The sequence below is a fragment of the Coffea eugenioides genome, chromosome 11 (genome assembly GCF_003713205.1).
Source record: "Coffea eugenioides isolate CCC68of chromosome 11, Ceug_1.0, whole genome shotgun sequence".
Taxonomy (NCBI): domain Eukaryota; kingdom Viridiplantae; phylum Streptophyta; class Magnoliopsida; order Gentianales; family Rubiaceae; genus Coffea; species Coffea eugenioides.
The window spans coordinates 36416798-36437452 of record NC_040045.1 but is presented as its reverse complement, the minus strand read 5'-3'; the positions used below and the strand labels follow the sequence as shown (position 1 = coordinate 36437452).

Genomic DNA, 20655 nt, shown 5'->3' with positions numbered 1-20655 from the left:
AAACAGGAAAAGAGTAATTTCTTTTATATTATGTGGTTGCAGCAGATTTTGTTTGTATGGCGAGGAACAGGCAACGTATGAAGCTATTGGAGGAGCAAGAAAATCATTAACTCGGTTGATGAGCACTGGAACGTCAAAGGAAGTTGTCCAAGACTATTACAAAAGATATGGACATTCACCGAAACCTCCACTCATAATCATAAATTCACCACAAGCATCTGTTGATACAGGTGTATGACAGGTGTATGAGATGATGCATTGACGGCAGTTGTATTCAGGAAGGACAAGGGGGCCATTAAGGTCCCCTGCACTGCACTGAGCTAGTCATGTGACACACAATTAGCCGAATACACATTTTCAAAGCATTATTCCAACTGTGATACGGTTCTCTACAGATCATTGCAGCATCAATCTGCATAAATTTGATACTTTTCTCTACATCTGAGCTGACATCATCTCAGTTCAGTCCTAATCATGGTTCAAAGTCATGGTTGCGGTTGCAGTCACAGTTCGGACCATTCCACATCGGTCTCGGCATATCAGTCGCGACTTCGGCGAGACGCAAATTTTTGAAATATTTAATATTCTAAAAATTATTAAAAAAATATGATAAAAAAGTTAAAAATTAACAAAAATAATGAAAATTCGAGTTAACTCGGGATGACTCGGGACGAGTCGGGGCAACTTGACCTTTTCTATTCGTCTCGGAGACGTCTCAACCGAGTTCTTTGCGATTTATTATCTCGAAATCATCTTGTCCCGATATCAGATCGAAAAATCCCGTTCCAGTGACAACTCGGCCGAGTCTTTGAACTCCTGATTGGTGTTTCGATTACGGCCTCATCCTCAGCTAGCTAGTCAGTGGGATATATAAATTGCAGAATATCCATTTTCACAGCATTAATCATCAGGTTGGCATTTTTCATTGCACCTGAGCAGTTAAGACTTTAGTGCGCAGCGGCTGCAAGAAAATGGACCCCGAATTATATGCAGCTGCACAATCAGGTAATTGGGTTGTAATGAAAAGATTTTCAGACTACTTCTACTCTCAACATACTCCAGTAAAAGACACAGTCCTTCACGTATTAGCCGAGTCTTGTGACTCTGCAAATGTAGTCCAACTTATCCTTGCTAAGCATGGCCGTTTGCTTATGAAATTGAACAAACGGGGCGAGACTGCACTTCATTTGGCAGCAAGAAATGGGCATTTGGGCATCGTTCGAGCACTAATTGACTATGCAAAATCGGAAGCAGGACACGGGTTCCCTCCATGTTTTGACAGGCGCAAGAGGATGCTGAGGATGGCTAGTGTGGCTGGAAATACAGCTTTATACGAGGCAGTTTGGAACAACTTCTATGACATCGCCAAATTGTTAGTTCAAGAAGATCCTGAGTTTCGTTATCCCCACAATCATGCTGTGGAGACACCTCTGTATCTGGCAGTTGAGAAGGGACGCCATAATATTATGGTTTTAATTTTGGAGTCTTGCAAGACACCATCTTATCTTGGCCCCGGAGACAAAACTGCCTTGCATGCTGCCTCAATTTTGAATTTGCCAGGTGACTTCATAAATAAGAAATTTTTATATTAACATTATCTACACAACCAAAAAAAAAAAGGGACAAACCTGAGCTCCTGTTCCTTCTTTTTTTCTTATTTTCATATTTTGATACAGGGGAATTAATTTTTTACCTTGTACGAAATTTTGACTCTAATGGCACAAGCGATTAATGCATTAAAAGGGATTTATGGAAAATTAATCTGATAAAATACCATTTAATAATGGGTAAATTACTTATTACCCCTCTATAATTTTATATAATACAGATGATCTCCTAAGGTTTTAAAATAGTCGCATAACCTCCTTGTGATTTTATGTAAAATGAAAAATGAATGGAATGCATAATTAGTTATGACGTTTATACCAAATGCATTTTCAAATCGTGTCTAATAAAATTTTAATACCCATGTAACCCCCTTATGATTTGTATAAATATCAACTTTATCTCATGTGATTTTTCCATTTATCTGCATAATCTCCCTATACTTTTATGCAAGGTGGTTAAACTCTCGTTTAATTTAGCATTTAAGTAAGGTAGTACTGATATTTCAACTAATGATATTATGTAGGCTATTTTTCGTCAAGTTTTCACTTTACATAAAACCATAGGGGGTGAAGTGGACATTTTGAAACGTTAGGGAGTCATGTGGCAATAGATGAAATCACAGGGAGGTTATATATAATTTGCCCTTCAATAATGATAGGTTGCAATTCATTCACTTATTTTATTATTAATTTCCCCTATTACTTGACCTGATGTGAATTAATTATTAGATTCTACTCACTTTTCGTAATTTACATTTATTTCAGGGAGTAGAACGAAAATATAATAACAGGTGCTAATTTGGCAGGAAAAGAGTCCAGATGATAGAACTTATTCTAGGGGCATTTTTGGAACAACAAACGTGAGCCCTTGTTGGGCAAATTGGGCCGAAGTCTTCACTTTCCTGCACAGGAGCCGCCGCAAGGAGTATTCCTTTATATAGGAAAATTACGCAGGAAAAAGGGAGCTTCTTCTTCTGGTGCGGCGGACGCCGCACAGGAGCAATAGGCTAATTGGAATAGGAGTTGCGCAGAGGAAGAGCAGTGACTCTCTTCTTAGTTTCTTTTGTCCTTTAGCTTAGTTTCTTTTGACTTTTCTTTCTTTTTAGCTTTTAGTAGTTCCTTGTCTTCCTTCGAATGTTAGCCAAGAGTACAAGCAATCAATCAACTCCTGTAGCTTACTTTTCTTATTGATTTGAGCGAATTGAATTTGCCTAATTCATGGATACGAAGGTCGCAGCTATTGCCGCAATTTCTGGTGGGTTTAGTTCATCAAACATGAACTAATTTCACCACTCTAGTCAAGAACAACGGGGGATTTGGTTCTACTAAATTTGTGAGATCGAATTAGTTTTTATTTATTTCCATTATTCACTGGTATTTGTCTATCTTTTGCTTTATGTTCATATGGTTGTTTTATTATTCGATTATCCAGGGCCCGGATTCTAGATTAATTCAATAACCTGAAGCCAATTAGGATAGTTAAATCCGTAATTGTTTAATTATTCTAAACTGGTGGCAACTGGCATGATTGGGTTTGTGTCAGGGGGATAGACAGGCTAACTTAAAGAGACCCTCGTAGCGTGTTGATTGGTTAGAATTAGGCTCTTCTAATTATTCATGCAATTAGGGAATTGAACTTCTATGGTCGTACCTAGGGTTATTTCCTGATTAGAGAAATAGTCAACGGTCGTACCTTGGCTATCGACAAATTGAGGAAGAGTTGGTTGTTTATCGCGTGTATGACAACTATAACTAATTTATCAGATAGTAACTGGAATAATCCTTGCATCTGTGATCGAATTAAGTGAACCATCTCCGAAGTTGTCTCTTGGCTAGAGTTCGTCCATTATTATTTTTATTGTGATAATTAGTTATTTGAGTTGTAGTTATTTTATTTTATTTATTCCAAGTAATTTAGTTACTCTCATTTTCCAAAACCCCCCATACTTTGGACTCTAAAAGAAACGAATTATCCCCAGTCCCTGTGGATTCGACCCTACTCACCGCTATATACAAAATCTGTATTTTTCTAGAGTAGGTATTTATTATTGCACAGGTTCGGCACCTGTCAATTTTTGGCGCCGTTGCCGGGGACTGGCGCTAGTTATTTGTTTCTTTTTAAGTTCATCTTGTTTTCATTTTTTTTTATATAGTTTATGGCTGCTAGCATTCCATATTTTGATGATAGACCGGACTTTGTTCCTGAATGGGGTTATGAGACTCATGTTTTTCCTAATGATCAATGGGCTGTTGCAAATTGTGGAACTTATTTTGACTCAGGTTATTCAACTGACACATGCCCCGCATTTCAAGACAATCTAAGTGCTCCAATTGATACTTTCGGAGATTTTCCACCCCAATATCAAATGCAGTATGACCCTTATTCAAACGGGTATGATCAAGGATGGTGGGATAATTCCAGTTTTGATTATGCGACCGGGCCAATGGATTTTCAACAGCAAGAGTCTCAACAACCATCGTCCTTGCCCGGGTACCAGCAGCAATACCAACCCCGACCACCTCCGCCCCCTCAATCTGGTTCATCTACGGAGGAGATGCTGAACCAAATGATGACAACCATGGCGCAAAATCAGCAAAGGACGGAGGCAGCTATTATGCAAAATCAGCAAAAGACGGACTCCGAAATGCAGGACATAAGGAATCAGATAGGTCAATTGGCCACCAGAATGAACCGTTTGGAGTCCCAGAACCAAGGGAAGCTGCCATCTCTACCGGAGTTGAATCCGAAGAACGTGAGCGCAATGACCCTAAGGAGTGGGAAAGAGATTCAAGGGCCTGAGCCTGTGATCCCTAAGGACAAGGATGAGGAGATGCAAGAATGTCAAAATGAGAAATCTACAGTTGCAGTTGAAAAAGAAGCCGAAAATGAAGAAATGGAACCCCAACCGCAACCCATTGAAGTGAAAGAATCCAGTGAAGAATCATCAAATGTGGTGACACCACCTCCACTCCCTAACCCGCATTTTCTTAACTCTTATTCCATGATTTCTGTTAAGGAGATTGATTTTGTTATACCGGAAGTTTTTGAGTCTCATGGCAGAAATAAGTTAAGAGTAGCTATGGTCAAATATCCTGAACCGTTGAGTGCTCTTGATGGAGGGGTGGAGGAAAAATTGAGATCACTGCTTGATTATTTGGCACCATCAACTAATCCATGGAAAACCGTAGCTCGTGTGCTCAAAGATTACTCCATCTATGAGGGTTATCAGGACTATGTAGAGGATGAAGCAATGAGACGAGCCACAAGATTTTATCCTCCATGAAAAAAAAAACATAATAATGTCTAGCCAAAGACATTAAAGAAAGGCGCTCATTGGGAGGCAACCCAATTGTTTCTTTTAGTTGTTTGTTGGTTTCGTGTCATAGTTTAAATCTGTTTTCCTTGAATTTGACTGATTCTGGGTGTTAATTTTCGTTTTTGCTGATTTGTAGGTGAACTTCAGTCATGACGTGCCCGCGTGGTGACGCGCAGGAAGCTCACGATCAGGAATTTCTGAACTTCTGGGAGCTCTCTTGCCCTCATGACGTGCCCGCGTGGTGACGTGCAGGAAGCTCACGATCAGGAATTTCTGAACTTCTGGGAGCTCTCTTGCCCTCATGACGTGCCCGCGTCACGTTCGCGGGAAAGGTAAGGATTAAAAAAAAAAAAAAAAAAAGAGAAATTTTTTCAACCGTAGCTAGGTTTCTCAATTATCAAAAAAAAAAAAAAAAATTTCTCAATTATCAAGAAAAAACAAAAACAAAAACAAACAAAAAAAAAAGTTTTTTTTCCTTCTTTTCTTTTCTTTCTTTCCTTTCTTTTTCTTTCTTTCTCTTTTCTTTCTTTCTTCTCCTCTGTTCGCTCTGTCCGCCGCTCGTGCCCACCGCCATCTCAAACTCCACCGCGCGCCACCCCCTTCCTCAACTCAATCGCGCGCCCCGCCGCCGCTCTCCGCTGCTCTCCACCAGATCGCGCGCAGCCCGCGACCCCGGCGCGCCACTAAGCCGCGGCCCAGCCTCTGCGCCGCCGCTGCTAAAGCCCCACGCGACTCCCTCCGCAAGTGGCGACGAGCCCACAGGGACGTGCAGCAGCCTCTATCCAGCAGCCATGCTCTGCGCACGGACGCAGCCATCCACCACCAACTTCAACGCCGCTTCTCTGTCTGCCACCTGGGGTAGTCCCAGTGGAGGTATTCGACACTTGCCCCCCAATTTCTCAGTGTTAGTCGGTGATATTTGGTAGTAGCTTATGCATATTTGGGTGATTTCCACCAGTGGTACTGGTTAGATTATTCTAGCTTGGAATTGCTAATTCTTTTGGGGTGTATATTTGGGTGATTTCCACCAGTGGTACTGGTTAGATTATTCTAGCTTGGAATTGCTAATTCTTTTGGGGTGGGTGAAGTTGTGCATTTAATTGGCCATCTGGAGCCACTTGTTGCAATTTTGAGGTGATTGGATGATTCCTGTAGTTGAATTGGGTGGAATTTGTGGCATTTGTGTTGCCTGTTGAAATTGGACGAATTTACTTCAATTGTTGGGAGTGGTCTGTCCATTGTTTCCAATGCTGCTTCACGAGATATTCTATTATAAATCTGGGGTCCCGCTGATTGCTTTGTCCATTATACTTTTAGCCCTATGTTGACTTTCTTTGGAGATTCGGAATTATTCACTGGTTACTGGATAAATATTGGGGCTTATTGCTTGAATTGTTAGGACTGTAGTAGCGCAAATTTCTGGGTTGTTTGTTGAATCGGAAGGGCATTGTGACCCCTGTATCGCTTCTTGAAGTTGGTTAACTAATTTTGGTTTACTGGGTGTGTTTAGTCTCTTGATTTCACTTGCCTTCCGTAGTCGTTGCAAATGAGTTCATTTGCTGCCTTTGTTGGAGTATCTGTTGCGAGTGTGGCATTGTATAGCTTCTACTGTTAGCTGATCCATTGGGGGCCATAGGTAGCATTTACTCTGCTCTGTTATATCTATTTCATTGATTTTGGACTACGTTTTGCACCAGTGGTACTGGTTGGGGTATTTTGATTAGCATTTGTTATTTCCAATTGGTTGGCTGCCTGATTAAAAAGGAAAAACTTGTGATTGTGTGGTTATTGTCTACTTTCTATACTACTATTGCTGGAATTGCCACTTCTGAGTTGAAAATTAACTATCCACTTGGAGACTTTGTTGAGATTTTGGGTGGACAGAGTTGTGCATTTGCTGGTTGAATTGAGTTATGATGTCTCAGAACTGGGGCATGTACTTCACCACATTGGTTTCCCTCCGCAGCTGCCAAATACCCTTAGCCACTCGAGAGGGAAGTTTCTTTGTCCTCTTCACTTTAATTGTTTTATTCCCTCCATTGAGGACAATGTAGGATCTAGGTGTGGGGGGGACAGCTATGCTAGTTTCTTTGCTAGTTTCTTTTTCTAGTTCTTAGTTTTCAGATATTTTTCTTTTATTTTTAGTCTGTTATTTGTCTAGTTTTCGTTTACATTTTGTCATTTATCTGTCTAGCTCTCCTATGACTGCCAAATTTGATGTTGGATTGTTGCCCCTATTTCTACTTTTGCCAAGTTTTAATAATAAAAATGTGTCGAGTTAATGTGGTTGAATCCAAGAGCATTCCTTTGGTGAATATCAGTGATTATGTGGCTCTTATAATTTTTGGTTAACTTTCCTAGACATAGGGAATGATTATTGGCATTTTCATGTGAATTGGTCCGGTTATTAACTTTAGTTCTCCATGTTTGAACATGAGGCTAGCTGATGCAAGTTTTCTTTTGGTTCTTGTGTTATATTGAGTTTTTTTTTATTTTTAGCTATGAATAAACTTGACTGTACTCCGCTATTAGTTACTACTGAGTAACCGGGGATCTGCACCTAAAAGTGTTGATTCTCGCGTCAAAAGGTAGTAATTCCTATGAGTACGTGGTCACGTGGCGATAGAAGCTGAGTAACCGGGCTCTTTCATCTGGCCAATGTTGGAGTTCGCGTCAAAAGGCTTAAATGGCTAGCGACTAAGTCTTTTGTTACTATTGAAAAAAAAAAAAAGAATCAAAACAAAACAAAGAAAAAAAAAGAGAAAAAAAATCAATCAAAACAAAAAAAAAAGTAGAAAAATGTGCTAAAAAAAAAAAAGTGAAGGTTGTGTTAGTCAGCTTGCCGAATTATGGATTTAATGTTGAGATTTTGGTTAATAGTTGGACCACTTGCTGATAAATGTTGTGCGTCATTCCTTTTTCTTATATTAGTTAACCTGAAATTAGAGGAGTTTGTGGTTTAGAAGCTAACCGAAGTGATATTTCTTGGACTTGATCATTGGTGCTTGATTATTATTTTTCTTGATATCTTGGCAATTTGGTAGATAGAGCAATGGTCATTATCACATTTTGGTATCTGTTTACTATTCTTATGCTTGAGGACAAGCATGGTTTAGGTGTGGGGGGAATTGATAGGTTGCAATTCATTCACTTATTTTATTATTAATTTCCCCTATTACTTGACCTGATGTGAATTAATTATTAGATTCTACTCACTTTTCGTAATTTACATTTATTTCAGGGAGTAGAACGAAAATATAATAACAGGTGCTAATTTGGCAGGAAAAGAGTCCAGATGATAGAACTTATTCTAGGGGCATTTTTGGAACAACAAACGTGAGCCCTTGTTGGGCAAATTGGGCCGAAGTCTTCACTTTCCTGCACAGGAGCCGCCGCAAGGAGTATTCCTTTATATAGGAAAATTACGCAGGAAAAAGGGAGCTTCTTCTTCTGGTGCGGCGGACGCCGCACAGGAGCAATAGGCTAATTGGAATAGGAGTTGCGCAGAGGAAGAGCAGTGACTCTCTTCTTAGTTTCTTTTGTCCTTTAGCTTAGTTTCTTTTGACTTTTCTTTCTTTTTAGCTTTTAGTAGTTCCTTGTCTTCCTTCGAATGTTAGCCAAGAGTACAAGCAATCAATCAACTCCTGTAGCTTACTTTTCTTATTGATTTGAGCGAATTGAATTTGCCTAATTCATGGATACGAAGGTCGCAGCTATTGCCGCAATTTCTGGTGGGTTTAGTTCATCAAACATGAACTAATTTCACCACTCTAGTCAAGAACAACGGGGGATTTGGTTCTACTAAATTTGTGAGATCGAATTAGTTTTTATTTATTTCCATTATTCACTGGTATTTGTCTATCTTTTGCTTTATGTTCATATGGTTGTTTTATTATTCGATTATCCAGGGCCCGGATTCTAGATTAATTCAATAACCTGAAGCCAATTAGGATAGTTAAATCCGTAATTGTTTAATTATTCTAAACTGGTGGCAACTGGCATGATTGGGTTTGTGTCAGGGGGATAGACAGGCTAACTTAAAGAGACCCTCGTAGCGTGTTGATTGGTTAGAATTAGGCTCTTCTAATTATTCATGCAATTAGGGAATTGAACTTCTATGGTCGTACCTAGGGTTATTTCCTGATTAGAGAAATAGTCAACGGTCGTACCTTGGCTATCGACAAATTGAGGAAGAGTTGGTTGTTTATCGCGTGTATGACAACTATAACTAATTTATCAGATAGTAACTGGAATAATCCTTGCATCTGTGATCGAATTAAGTGAACCATCTCCGAAGTTGTCTCTTGGCTAGAGTTCGTCCATTATTATTTTTATTGTGATAATTAGTTATTTGAGTTGTAGTTATTTTATTTTATTTATTCCAAGTAATTTAGTTACTCTCATTTTCCAAAACCCCCCATACTTTGGACTCTAAAAGAAACGAATTATCCCCAGTCCCTGTGGATTCGACCCTACTCACCGCTATATACAAAATCTGTATTTTTCTAGAGTAGGTATTTATTATTGCACAGGTTCGGCACCTGTCAAATAATGTATTCTGTATTGTTTGTACATATTTATCCATTAATCATAACACTTGTTTAATTCACACAGTATATGTAAGTTGTTGTAGTGTAATTGATCTTAATGATGTAGTGAATAACAATATCTTCATATGTTGTGCTAAAATATTAGCTACTTACAGAATCCATGAAGCTGATTTTGGAAAAGCTACCTAATCTTATAAAGAATGCCGATAATTTTGGGTGGACTGCACTTCATTATGCTGCCAAATTTAATCATCAGGATATTGCAAGACTATTACTGTCTGCTGATAGGTCTACTGCCTATGTTGCTGCCAAGAATGATGGCTCCAAGACTGCTCTACATATTGCGGTAATTCATGGACATGTAGCTTTGGTGCAACAGATTTTATCCCATTGCCCAGATTGTTGGGTTCAGATTACGGGTAAAAGTCGGAATATGCTTCACCTAGCTGTAAAGCATGAAAAAGGAGAAGTCTTGGAGTTTGTTTTGCAAAATTCTTGGGCTTCTAAGCTCATTAACCAAAAGGATAATGAAGGCAACACTCCTCTCCACCTGTATGTTGCTACCAAAAACTTAGATGGGAATTGCCTTGTGAATCATCCTTTTGTGGATGTCAATTCTTTTGACGATTCCGACTCCACGCCTCTAGACAGGATAATAGGGGATGATCAACTTTCAGAAAGACAGGTATAATTTTTCCCCTCCCCTTTGCGTGATCATAGTGATTATTACAAGTTTTTTCAATTTTTCTTATATGAACTTGAAAATTTTAAACTATTATAAAATTTTATTTTTAGAAAATAGGAAAGTTAGATTGTAAGTTATAGAACATTCTTAACTACTAATCCTCCCAAGTCTATGGTTACTATGTTTGCGTATCCTTAAATTTTAGGTATCTTCACCCCTATTTTTTAAGACACTCATGGTATTTAAAATCTCAGGCCATCGTGTCTGTGACGCTACTACAATTCTTTTCGTTTATGTGGAAAATATTGTGTTTGTTGCAGTGTTGTACGATTGTTGTGCTTGTCATATATTTTAAAGTACACTTAATCATATTATTGCAAGTCTTAATTTTAGTTTATTTTTAAATAGTGTTAATTTTGTTCGTAAATACAGTAGATATTTAAAGAAGTACACTATTTTATGTAAGTGTACCAAACAATTTTGTAAGAAATACAATAACCTCACCAAAGTGTAAACACAATTGCCATGCGGCTCTTTATAAATCAAGAAGAACACGGTACCGTTTATGAAAAACGCAAAAAGAAGAAGAAGAAAAAGATGGTCCTGTTTTTGTTTTATATTTTTTTCAAAACTATTTTTCTTAAACTCATGTTTCCCGTTTTCTTCTTGAACTGTTTTTTAATTTCCTCACATTATATCTGCTTTAAATGTAAGCTTTCTACTTTGATTTATAACCAGTATTATCTAACCAACCTCGTTCAAGGCGAACATTAATTAGTCTGTCTAAAAATAAAAAATATGACACTTCTAATTCGAAGGATCTATAATAGTTTTGTATGTTATCTAATATCCTTATCTATCACATGTGCAAGTAGAGTTGGAAGAGTACACCAAGACTCGCTTCATATTTTAGCGATCCATTGCAATCAGCGACCTCGCTGTTACAATTTTGTTTCTCAAATCGTTTTGACAGATTTTAATGAAGGATCAGTTGGAGCAAGCAGGTGGCACTCGAGGGTATCGAAATGTTGCAACCGTAAAGAAGATCTTACGAGCGGCTAGTCCTGATGAAGTAAAAAGAGTGGAAAAGCTGGCTGAGAATTATTCGATTGTGGCTACACTGATCATAACAGTCACTTTTGCAGCTGGTTTTACAGTTCCAGGTGGATACAACAGTGACGGTCCACACAAAGGCATGGCAGTTCTAGGCAAGAAAGCAGCTTTTATTGCATTTGTTTTTTCAGATTTCTTGGCAATGTTTTTCTCCGTAGATGCGGTGTTTGAACATGTGAAGCTCGTGCGATCAAAAAATTACGGGTTTAAGTTGGCTGCTGTCCGGACAATTGGGGAACGCATTTGTCAGGCTGTGACGCTCGTGATGATAGCATTTCTCACTGGCTTGTACGCAGTGCTACAAAATTTGGCCGTCATGATCGTGCTGTGTGTCATCGCTGCTGGGCTTCTCCATCAAATATTCATAACTGTTTTTCACGACAGGATACGCACCATTAGCATTGGACGTCACACATTCACACAACTAGATATAACACAAATAGCATTGGACTATTTCTGGCGTCAGGATTTGACCGAAGCCGCGGACTAGTTGTTTTATAAGTAAATGGTAACTCAATAATAATAATAATAAAAGACTTGAATCTTTTCTTACTATCAGAAATTGCAGCTTTCTCCCACTTTCATCGAACAAATTGGGTTGGTTTTTGTTATTCTTTTTGGTTTGGCTTGAAAATGGTCAATGTGACGCTTTCTTTCTTTTTTGTATATATATATATATATATATATATATATATATATATATAAATAGGCTGCATTTTAGTGTGGCTGGCAGGACAGAATCTCGTGTCATTTTGCTCGAATTGTAGTGTTCGATTGCAAAAAATAATAAAAAGTCAAGGTTGTGAGGCGCAGAAATTTAGTAGGTAAGGTCCCCAAAAAGAAAGAAAAAAAGGAGGAGCTCCAAGTTTCCCCGTTGTTCATTGCTGTGTTTTTTGCAATTTGCATCGGAATGGCAGTCTAAATTTAATCCTTCCGACTTGGTGTCTAAAAGATTGGCTAGAAGAACTGCTACATAATTTAGATTATATCCAGATTAACCAAAAAAAATTGAAGAATATAGAAGTGGATGAACTTTTGCATTTTTGCAGCGGAACCTTACCAAAAAAAAAATTGCGTTTGCACCCCGGGGAGGGGGGTTTATTTGTATTGAAAGGAACAAAAAAAAAAGCATAAGGGTATTGGAGGAGTTGGTTTTTCAAAAAATCAATAAATTAGTTGATGAGCACTACAATGCAACAACGAAGGGAAGTATTCAAGGATACGAGATCTCAGAGTTGAGTTGGTATCCAATTCAAATTAGTTGTGAAATTCTCACATCTAGTGTAAATTAGCATAAATTTGATGTAAAATTTGAATTTGTAATTTAGACAACAGAATTTGTACAAAAATCTCGATTACATCCAAATAATAGTAATTCACACTCAACGTCAATGTGGTTAGATTCACACAATCAATTTGAATTGGAACTTGTAAGTTCCCAAATCCAGTGTCCAAGAACCTCGACGATTACAGTAGATTTAGATGAGGATATTGTCGGAATTCTCAACTTACAAATTGGGTAACAGGAAATGTTGATGCAGCTGCAAAAGATAAGGCATTTCGTACCCAAAAATAAAAAATAAAAAATAAAAGATGAGGCATTCACATCAGGAAGGACAATGGGGCCATTGTCGGGCAGACACAATCAGGACTCAGACCCAATTAAGATTTTTAGTCCATAAAAACTCTGAATGGAAATTTTATAAGACTAAGGCCTCATGGGAGCTTCAAATTTGTCTTTGTGCCCAGTGGCCATGAAGTATCACTAATTGCAGACGACCTCGTTAGTTCCCCCCCTTGAAACAAGGAAGAAGTATAAAATTTAAAAAACGGAAGGGAGACAGGAGAATTTATTAGTTAACTTATATACCATCATGAACAATGATTAAGATACGAATAACACATGAGGAACATTAGCCATACCATCCATACATAGGTTATTGCCTTTTTATTACCAAATAAGGTTGTGATCACATTGATGGAAGTTTGACAATTTACGATCCAGTGACAAAAGCTATCATCATTAGTATCATAGCCCAACAATTTTTATTTTTGTAGTTTTAGTACAAGCCGTAACAATTTGATTGTGAGTTGGAGCCAAAGTTCTCATGATTTATTTTTGCTTCGTTGCTTTAAAGTTGTGAGGTGCACAAGATTTAACAGGTAACATCCCTAAAAAGAAAGAAAGAAAAAAAAAAAAAAGAGCACGGGGATCCTAATTCATATTTCCAAACTACATGTTTGAAAACTTGTGGTGTTCATAGTCTCTCCGTTTTCACTGCCTTCCTCGAGCAGAGCAGGAATGCGGGAGGACCAGTGCTTTTTGCAATTTGCGTCAGAATGGCTGTCTTAATTTAATCCTTTCGACTTGGTATCTAAATATTTTTCTAATTGAACTGCTACATAATTTAGATTGCAGGTTGTCGAGCCTGTACAATAATAATTACCTACTCAAGAGAAATACAGATTTTATATATAGCGGTAAGTAGAGTCGAGTCCACAGGGACTAGAGATAATTCGTTTCTTCTAGAGTTCAAAGTATGGGGGGTTTTAGGATTAAATGCCAATGAATTTCTAACTAAATAAATTAAATGTGCAAAATAATTAATTGGGAGAAATAATCGGGGAAACTCTAGCCAAGGTTACACTTTCAGAAATGGTTCATGCACTGATCACCGATTCACAGATAATTTTAACATTTATTAATAGATTAGTTATAGTTGTCATGCACGCGATAAACAACCAACCTTTCCTTAATTTCTTGATAGTTAAGGTACGACCGTTAATTATTTCTCTATCCCGAAAACAACCATAGGTACGACTGTAGGATTTAATTTCTAGATTGCATTAATAATTAGATAGGCCCAATCCTAACTAACAAAACACGCTACGAGGGTTTGTTTAAATTAGATCGTATGTTTCCCTAACATAAATCCAATTATGCCAGTTGCTACCGGAACAGAGGTAAACGAACAATTACGGATCCAACTACCCCTAATTAGCAAAATAGCCCACGTGAATAGTTAAATATTACGCACTATTCAATCATACATAAAGCTATAACAGTTAAAAGCAGAAAACATATAAATACCAATAAATGGAGGAAACATGTAAAATAATTTAGATCTCACAATAATTGCAGAACCAAATCTTCAATTGTTCCTTTGACTAGAATTAAGGAGTTAGTTCTCCATTAATGGAGAACAAGCCATGTAAACTCTATTTGAAGCTTCCCAATTGTTTCTCCCCAAATTCCATCCAAGGGAGAAAAGTAAAAGACGAAAATAAAAACCCCAGCAATTGTCCCCTCCAAAGTCGGCCAAAGGAGACAAAAGTAAAGACCAAGTACAATCCTCTCACGTCTCTAGCTACGAAGATGCTCACTTGATTGCTGCCGAATTTGCCTCCTCCCAATTATCTAATTGATTGGTTTCCTAATACCAATCCAAATCTTAAAAAGATTTCTATTACAAATCAATTTCCTCCACCTTTCTTTTTCCTTGAGAATGATCCCCCGAAATAAGGAAAGTCCTGGTAGCTAACAAATTAGGAAGTTGATTCGGATTGGAAGACTGTCCAATATCAATCCCAACCTTCTGGCCTTGAATGTAGGTCTCAAACGTACCACCATCAAATTAATTGGAAAATTATCACTTTTAATCACGTTTTGCTCCTTTTCCTACAATTGACACCATTAACCAAATATAAGTAGAATCTATCAATTAAAATAATATTTGACTAAAATCAAGAAAAAAATAATTATTAATTTAGCAACAAATTATGACCTATCAGAATGGCGGTCTTAATTTAATCCTTTCGACTTGGTATCTAAATATTTTTCTAAAGGAACTGCTACATAATTTAGATTGCATCCAACTTTAACAAAAAACAAACGAAGAAAAGAAAAGCAGAGGAACTTCTTTTATATTCTTGCAGCAGAACCTGAAAAAAGAAATTGTGTTTGCAGGGGGTTTTATTTTTATTGCAAGGAACAATAAAAATGCATAAAGGTATTGGAGGAGGAGTTCGTTTTTCAAGAAAGTCAATAAATTAGTTGATGAGAACGGCAATGCAACAATAAAGGGAAGTATCCAGGGATTCGAGACCTTACAAGTTGAGTTGTTATCCAATTCAATTGATTGTGTAATTCTCATATATGATGTAAATTAACATGAATTTAGGGTCCATTTGTTTTGGGTGAAAATGTTTTCCAGGAAAATATTTTCCTAATTTCCCGTGTTTGGTTGCACAAAAGTTACTGAAAACATTTTCCTATGTAAAATATTTTCACTCATCTTATGGAAAACAACTTCCCTTCCAAACTTATTGAAGTTGTTTTCCGAAATGCATGCATCCCGCCTGTAGTATGTTTCAAACTTACTGAAAACATCTTGTAGTATGTTCTTTTTTTTTTTTAGTGTAAACAGAAGGACTCGAACCCAAGACCTCTTCCTTACACTCCCTCCCCCATACCACCCAACCCTCCCCCTAGTATATTCAAAATAATAAAAAAAAACCTCATCCTGCTCATCCTATGCTAGTAATTAATTATGTATAATAGGGACATTCTTTTCTAGAGAAACTTTCAGCAGTGAGAGTGCAAGATATATATCACAATAAGTATTGCATGTGATTGATATTTGACACTAAATGGCCAGCAATTTGTTTATTGCTCAAGGAGATATTTTTTATTCATAAATACATTTTTCCAAGATTTTTTAAAGTTAAACAATGAGATAAATTTTCTTATTTTGCATGGGGAGAAGTATGTAGTTATAATGTGTAGAAAGTAAAGATAGAGATAAAAGTAAAAATATTTCAAAAGTTAAACAAACACCAGAAAAATGAAGTAAGAAAATATTTTCAATAAACTAACCAAACACCTGAAAATGATGAAAGGGAAATGATTTTCATGGAAAATTACTTCCACAGAAAATATTTTCCTAAGGAAAATATTTTACTTCCAACCAAACAGACCCTTAGTGTAAAACTTGAATTTATAATTTAGAACACTGAAATTATTAATTTACACTCGGTGTGGTTAAATTCACACGGTCAGTTTAAATTGGAACTTAATCCAGGGTCCAAGGGCCACGACTACTACAGTAGATTCGGATGAGGATGTTGTCGGAATCTCGACTCACAAATTGGGTTAGAGGAAATGTTGATGCAGCTGTAAGCGATGAGGCATTTCGTACCAAAAATAAATTAAAAATTGATGAGGCGTTCACATCGGAAGGACAAGGGGGACATTGTCGGGCAGACCCAGACCCAATTAGGCCCCTTAAAGTGGGGCAGTGGAACTGAAGCAACAATTGACTGTCACCCATAAAAATAGGGCAAATTATACTTTATCCTCCATGATTTAGTATTTTTATGCATAATTCCTCTAAGATCTCAAAAATTATACATAATCTCCTCATAGTTTGGATTAAAATGTCAAAGTGACGAAAATGATTATTCGTCATGGAACCTATGAAAATGTCGAAATTACCATTGTTTTAAAAATTAAAATGGTTGAAGTGATCAATATATATAAAAATAATATGCATGACATACTAAGCCAGTACAATTTTATATTTTACCATATAACTCCCTTATGATTTTTAAAAAATACACATAACTCCCCTATGGTTGATAATTAATTTTCAACTTTACATAGGGATATTTTTGATATGTTAGGTGACTTCATTATGGATTGTAAATTTCATCACTTTGATACTTTAATCCAAATCATGAAGGAGTTATGTATAGTTTTTGAAACTATATGGGAGTTATGTACAAAAATACTAAATCACAAGAGGGTAAAGTGTAATTTGCCCATAAAAATATGGAGTTTAATGTCAAAATAACTCTTCTTTTGAAACATATATCCAAAGTAGTCTAATTCTAAAATTTATTACCTTTATAATTTTTTTTTGCCACATAGGTTGCATATGTGGCATGATAGAGATAGAGGCACATTCCATCTCTCTTTCCCAACTAATATCTTCCCCAATTCTCTCTCTAAACATTCCCACTTTTTTTTCCTTTTGTTATTTTTTGTCCTTTTGTTATTTTTTCTTGTCAAATGTAATTGTAAGAAGCCAATATTTATATTAACAACATCTAAAACTTCATTATCATTCCTGATATTGAATCTGTGGATGAAAATATTCTCCTCGAGTTGATAATTTCAAGGTAAACGAAGATTATTATCTTGCCTTTTCTTTTGCGCAGTTTTTGGAATATTCCTATGGCCTTCAAAAAAATTTTGAATACTAATTATTTTAACAAATGATTTCTCACACCGTGTGTTTGATAAAATGTCTAAGAGAAAAACTACGTAACAACATAGATTCATGCTCAATATGTTTGATTTTCGCCACATATATAAGCATGTTCATTTGTAGTCCCTCTCTGTTATATGATCAAATAATCTCGTATACTTGGAGTATTTTTGCACATTTATTCAACATCAATTAATGGCTTGTGTTACTTTTGAGAAACTTTAGCATCATCTTAATTAGAATAGTTTGATTATTTTTTGTAAAAGTTCTTTTTAAAGAGTAGGAAGCATAATATAAACAAATATGATAGCCTTGAAGTTTTTGTAACTTTTTCTTGTTATTACTTACAATTTTCATTGCAATTTTTGCATTTTGCAAATTCATTTTTGAAAAAATATATATATGCAATGAGTTTGATACATTTAAAAAAATTGCAGAGAGCAATAATAGCAAGATCAATAATTGTAGAATTTATATTAAATAATTATAAGGAAATTATCAAAGTTATGCAAGATTTTTGTGCCTCTATAATAAAAAAGTTTAAATTTTTAGTTTTTGTTGGAAACTATAGACTAGATTAAATATTTCCTTTTTTGTTATCCTACCAATAAGGGTAATTAGGTGGCAACAATAACATCGATTTGGGAATAAAATTTGAAAGTGAATCACATTGGGAATATTTTTTAGAAAAAGTGTTATTTTGGCAAAAAAACTCTAAAAATATGTATTGATGGAGGATTTCATCGGTGGCACCAACGGTATGGCAGTAATATTTCTTTCTTTTCATCTCATGTTGCACTACAGCATCCTTACCTTTTTTAGGTTGCATGACAGCACCTTATGAATCTACTACCTACGAGTGACTCAAAATAGATAAATTTTAAAAAAAGAATTGAATAGGGTGAATAAAAAAAATGAACTGAGATAGTGTAGGACTTAACGCCCAAATGGATTTCATAGCTCAAACGCAATGTACAAGCCAGTGACATAACGTTGATGATCAAGACTTGCAGCACAATAGATAAGCCAGTGACAAAAGCTATCATCATTAATATCATAGCCCCATCGATGTCTATCCTAATCAGTAGAAGCGCAAACAACTTAAAATCTGTGGCTTCCTTTCCTAGACTAGGAAAGGGAAAGTAGATAGCATTAAATTGAGCTTGCATGCTCTTAACTGCTGGTTTGATCAAGAATGGGTAAATCCCACTCTTAGATGCTAATGCATCAAGACTCATCATGGGACAGTATATAAATAAATCTATCGTTTTGACCAAAAAAAAAAAAAAAAGGAGCAAACAACTTAAAATCTGTGGGCTTTGATGTGCACAATCGTGATTTGTTTTTAAGTATTGCACTTACGGAGAGCAGCTAAGGAATCCGAAATAACAAAGCCAATAAAAGCGGCTTCCTTTCCTAGAACTGCCATGCCTTTGTTTGGACCGTCGCTGCTATTTTATCCACACCTGGGATCGTAAAACCAGCAGCAAAAGTGACTGTTGCAATCCGCGTGGCCACAGTCAAGTAAGTCTCGCCCATTCTTGCCAATATTTCTGCTGCATCACATTTTGATAATCGTAAATTCTTCTTACAGTAGTAACATTTACATAGCCAATATTTACCTTGGTATTCATCGTTTAGATCCGAGGCTTGTGAATACGGTTTCGTCTCTGATGGAGTTCGTATCAGAGTTTCTCCCATTTGTTCCAGAACCAACCAATCGACTCAAAGGGAGGAGTTTAAAAACAAGACAATGGATTGATTTCATTTAAATATCTTTATTGCAAAGTGCTGTCGAGTTTAAATTAGGAATAAAAAAACTCTTTTTGATGATGTTCAAACTAACAACAGAGTACTTTAACTTTGTTCGTCAGCATTTGGTATGGAGATTACATCATATTGCTAATAGTTTACTTAGATATACGGGAAGGCATTAAGTCGAGAGGCCTGGACATGCAAGTTCAAGAGAGAAACAAGATAGTACATTAATATGGAAAATTAACACAAACACACACATATATTTTCTCTTGATTGATGGAGTCATAAATTTGACTTGATATATGAAGGTAGAAAGAAAACGTCAGCAAACAAAAGCATCGAAGAGAAAATGTATAAAATGATTCTGTATCCATGTGTCCAAATCCAGAGATAGGAATAAACAGTTCAAGCAATAGGATGAAAGGCTCACATTAGATTAGTTAACATCCTAACTCCGCTACATGTCGTCCTTAAGACCTTAACATGGTAATTTCGTGGTCCTGTTCTGAAGTCATGGTGAGGGTTACTACCATTTGTTTCCAGCAATAAAATTTTGCACTCCTTGCAAAACGGACAAAATAAAGGACCCAAAAAACAATGAAATAATCTTTTTATAAACTGCAGGTTTAAAAATTATTTACTTGAGCGGTTCGCAATATTTTTCACTGGGCAATCAAATTAATTTTATAGGTTTAAATATATGCATAAATGGTAATTGGTAAAAAAAAAAATTCAAATATGATTGCATAAGTTGTTTCGTTCACATTCTTCTAACGAGTTAAGCTTCAACGTATAGGCTTCTAGTGAATAATTATGAAACATGAAAAGAAAACAACCAAGGAAAGTGCAGAAGGTCACAGCAGCACTACTTGCTCGTCGCAATGGGGCTAAAGTTGGAGATTTACACAATCACTATTGGTGATTAAATTATATTTCTATATAGTAACTTTTTCAAGTTTTTTAGAACAAGAAACATTATACTTCTTCTGTGATGCATTAGACGGGGTTTGAATCCTCAATCTAGTGCACAAGAGAGATTTAAATTGGAGAAGATCACAGCAAATTGCACGACTTGCCATTGTCCATGATCCATGTGTATAAAAATGAAAGATCGAGAGCAAGAATTAAAGGACGGATAAATCTTTATATTTAAATCAACCTTAATATCTTTTTCTATTGTAGCTCCGACATATTAAATTAAATATAAATAAATAAACAAAGGACAAAGCACATTAATATGAGGCTACGCATTAATGAGACTAAGGATATTTCTAATTGGCCATGCTACTACTGCACTCTTATCGGGCATTAATGAGATGAGATAACGGATATTTCTAATTGGACTATGGATATTGC

General features: G+C 36.3%; 1 protein-coding gene across 1 annotated transcript in view; it reads left to right on the top strand.

Moving 5' to 3' along the window:
* The first annotated feature begins 971 nt into the window (after positions 1-971).
* The window catches only part of LOC113752447 (ankyrin repeat-containing protein At5g02620-like), a 43598-nt gene continuing 23914 nt past the window's right edge, over positions 972-20655 (top strand). The window contains exon 1 of the mRNA XM_027296559.1: positions 972-1560. Coding sequence (XP_027152360.1) covers positions 972-1560 — 589 coding nt within the window. The remainder of the gene's footprint in view (positions 1561-20655) is intronic.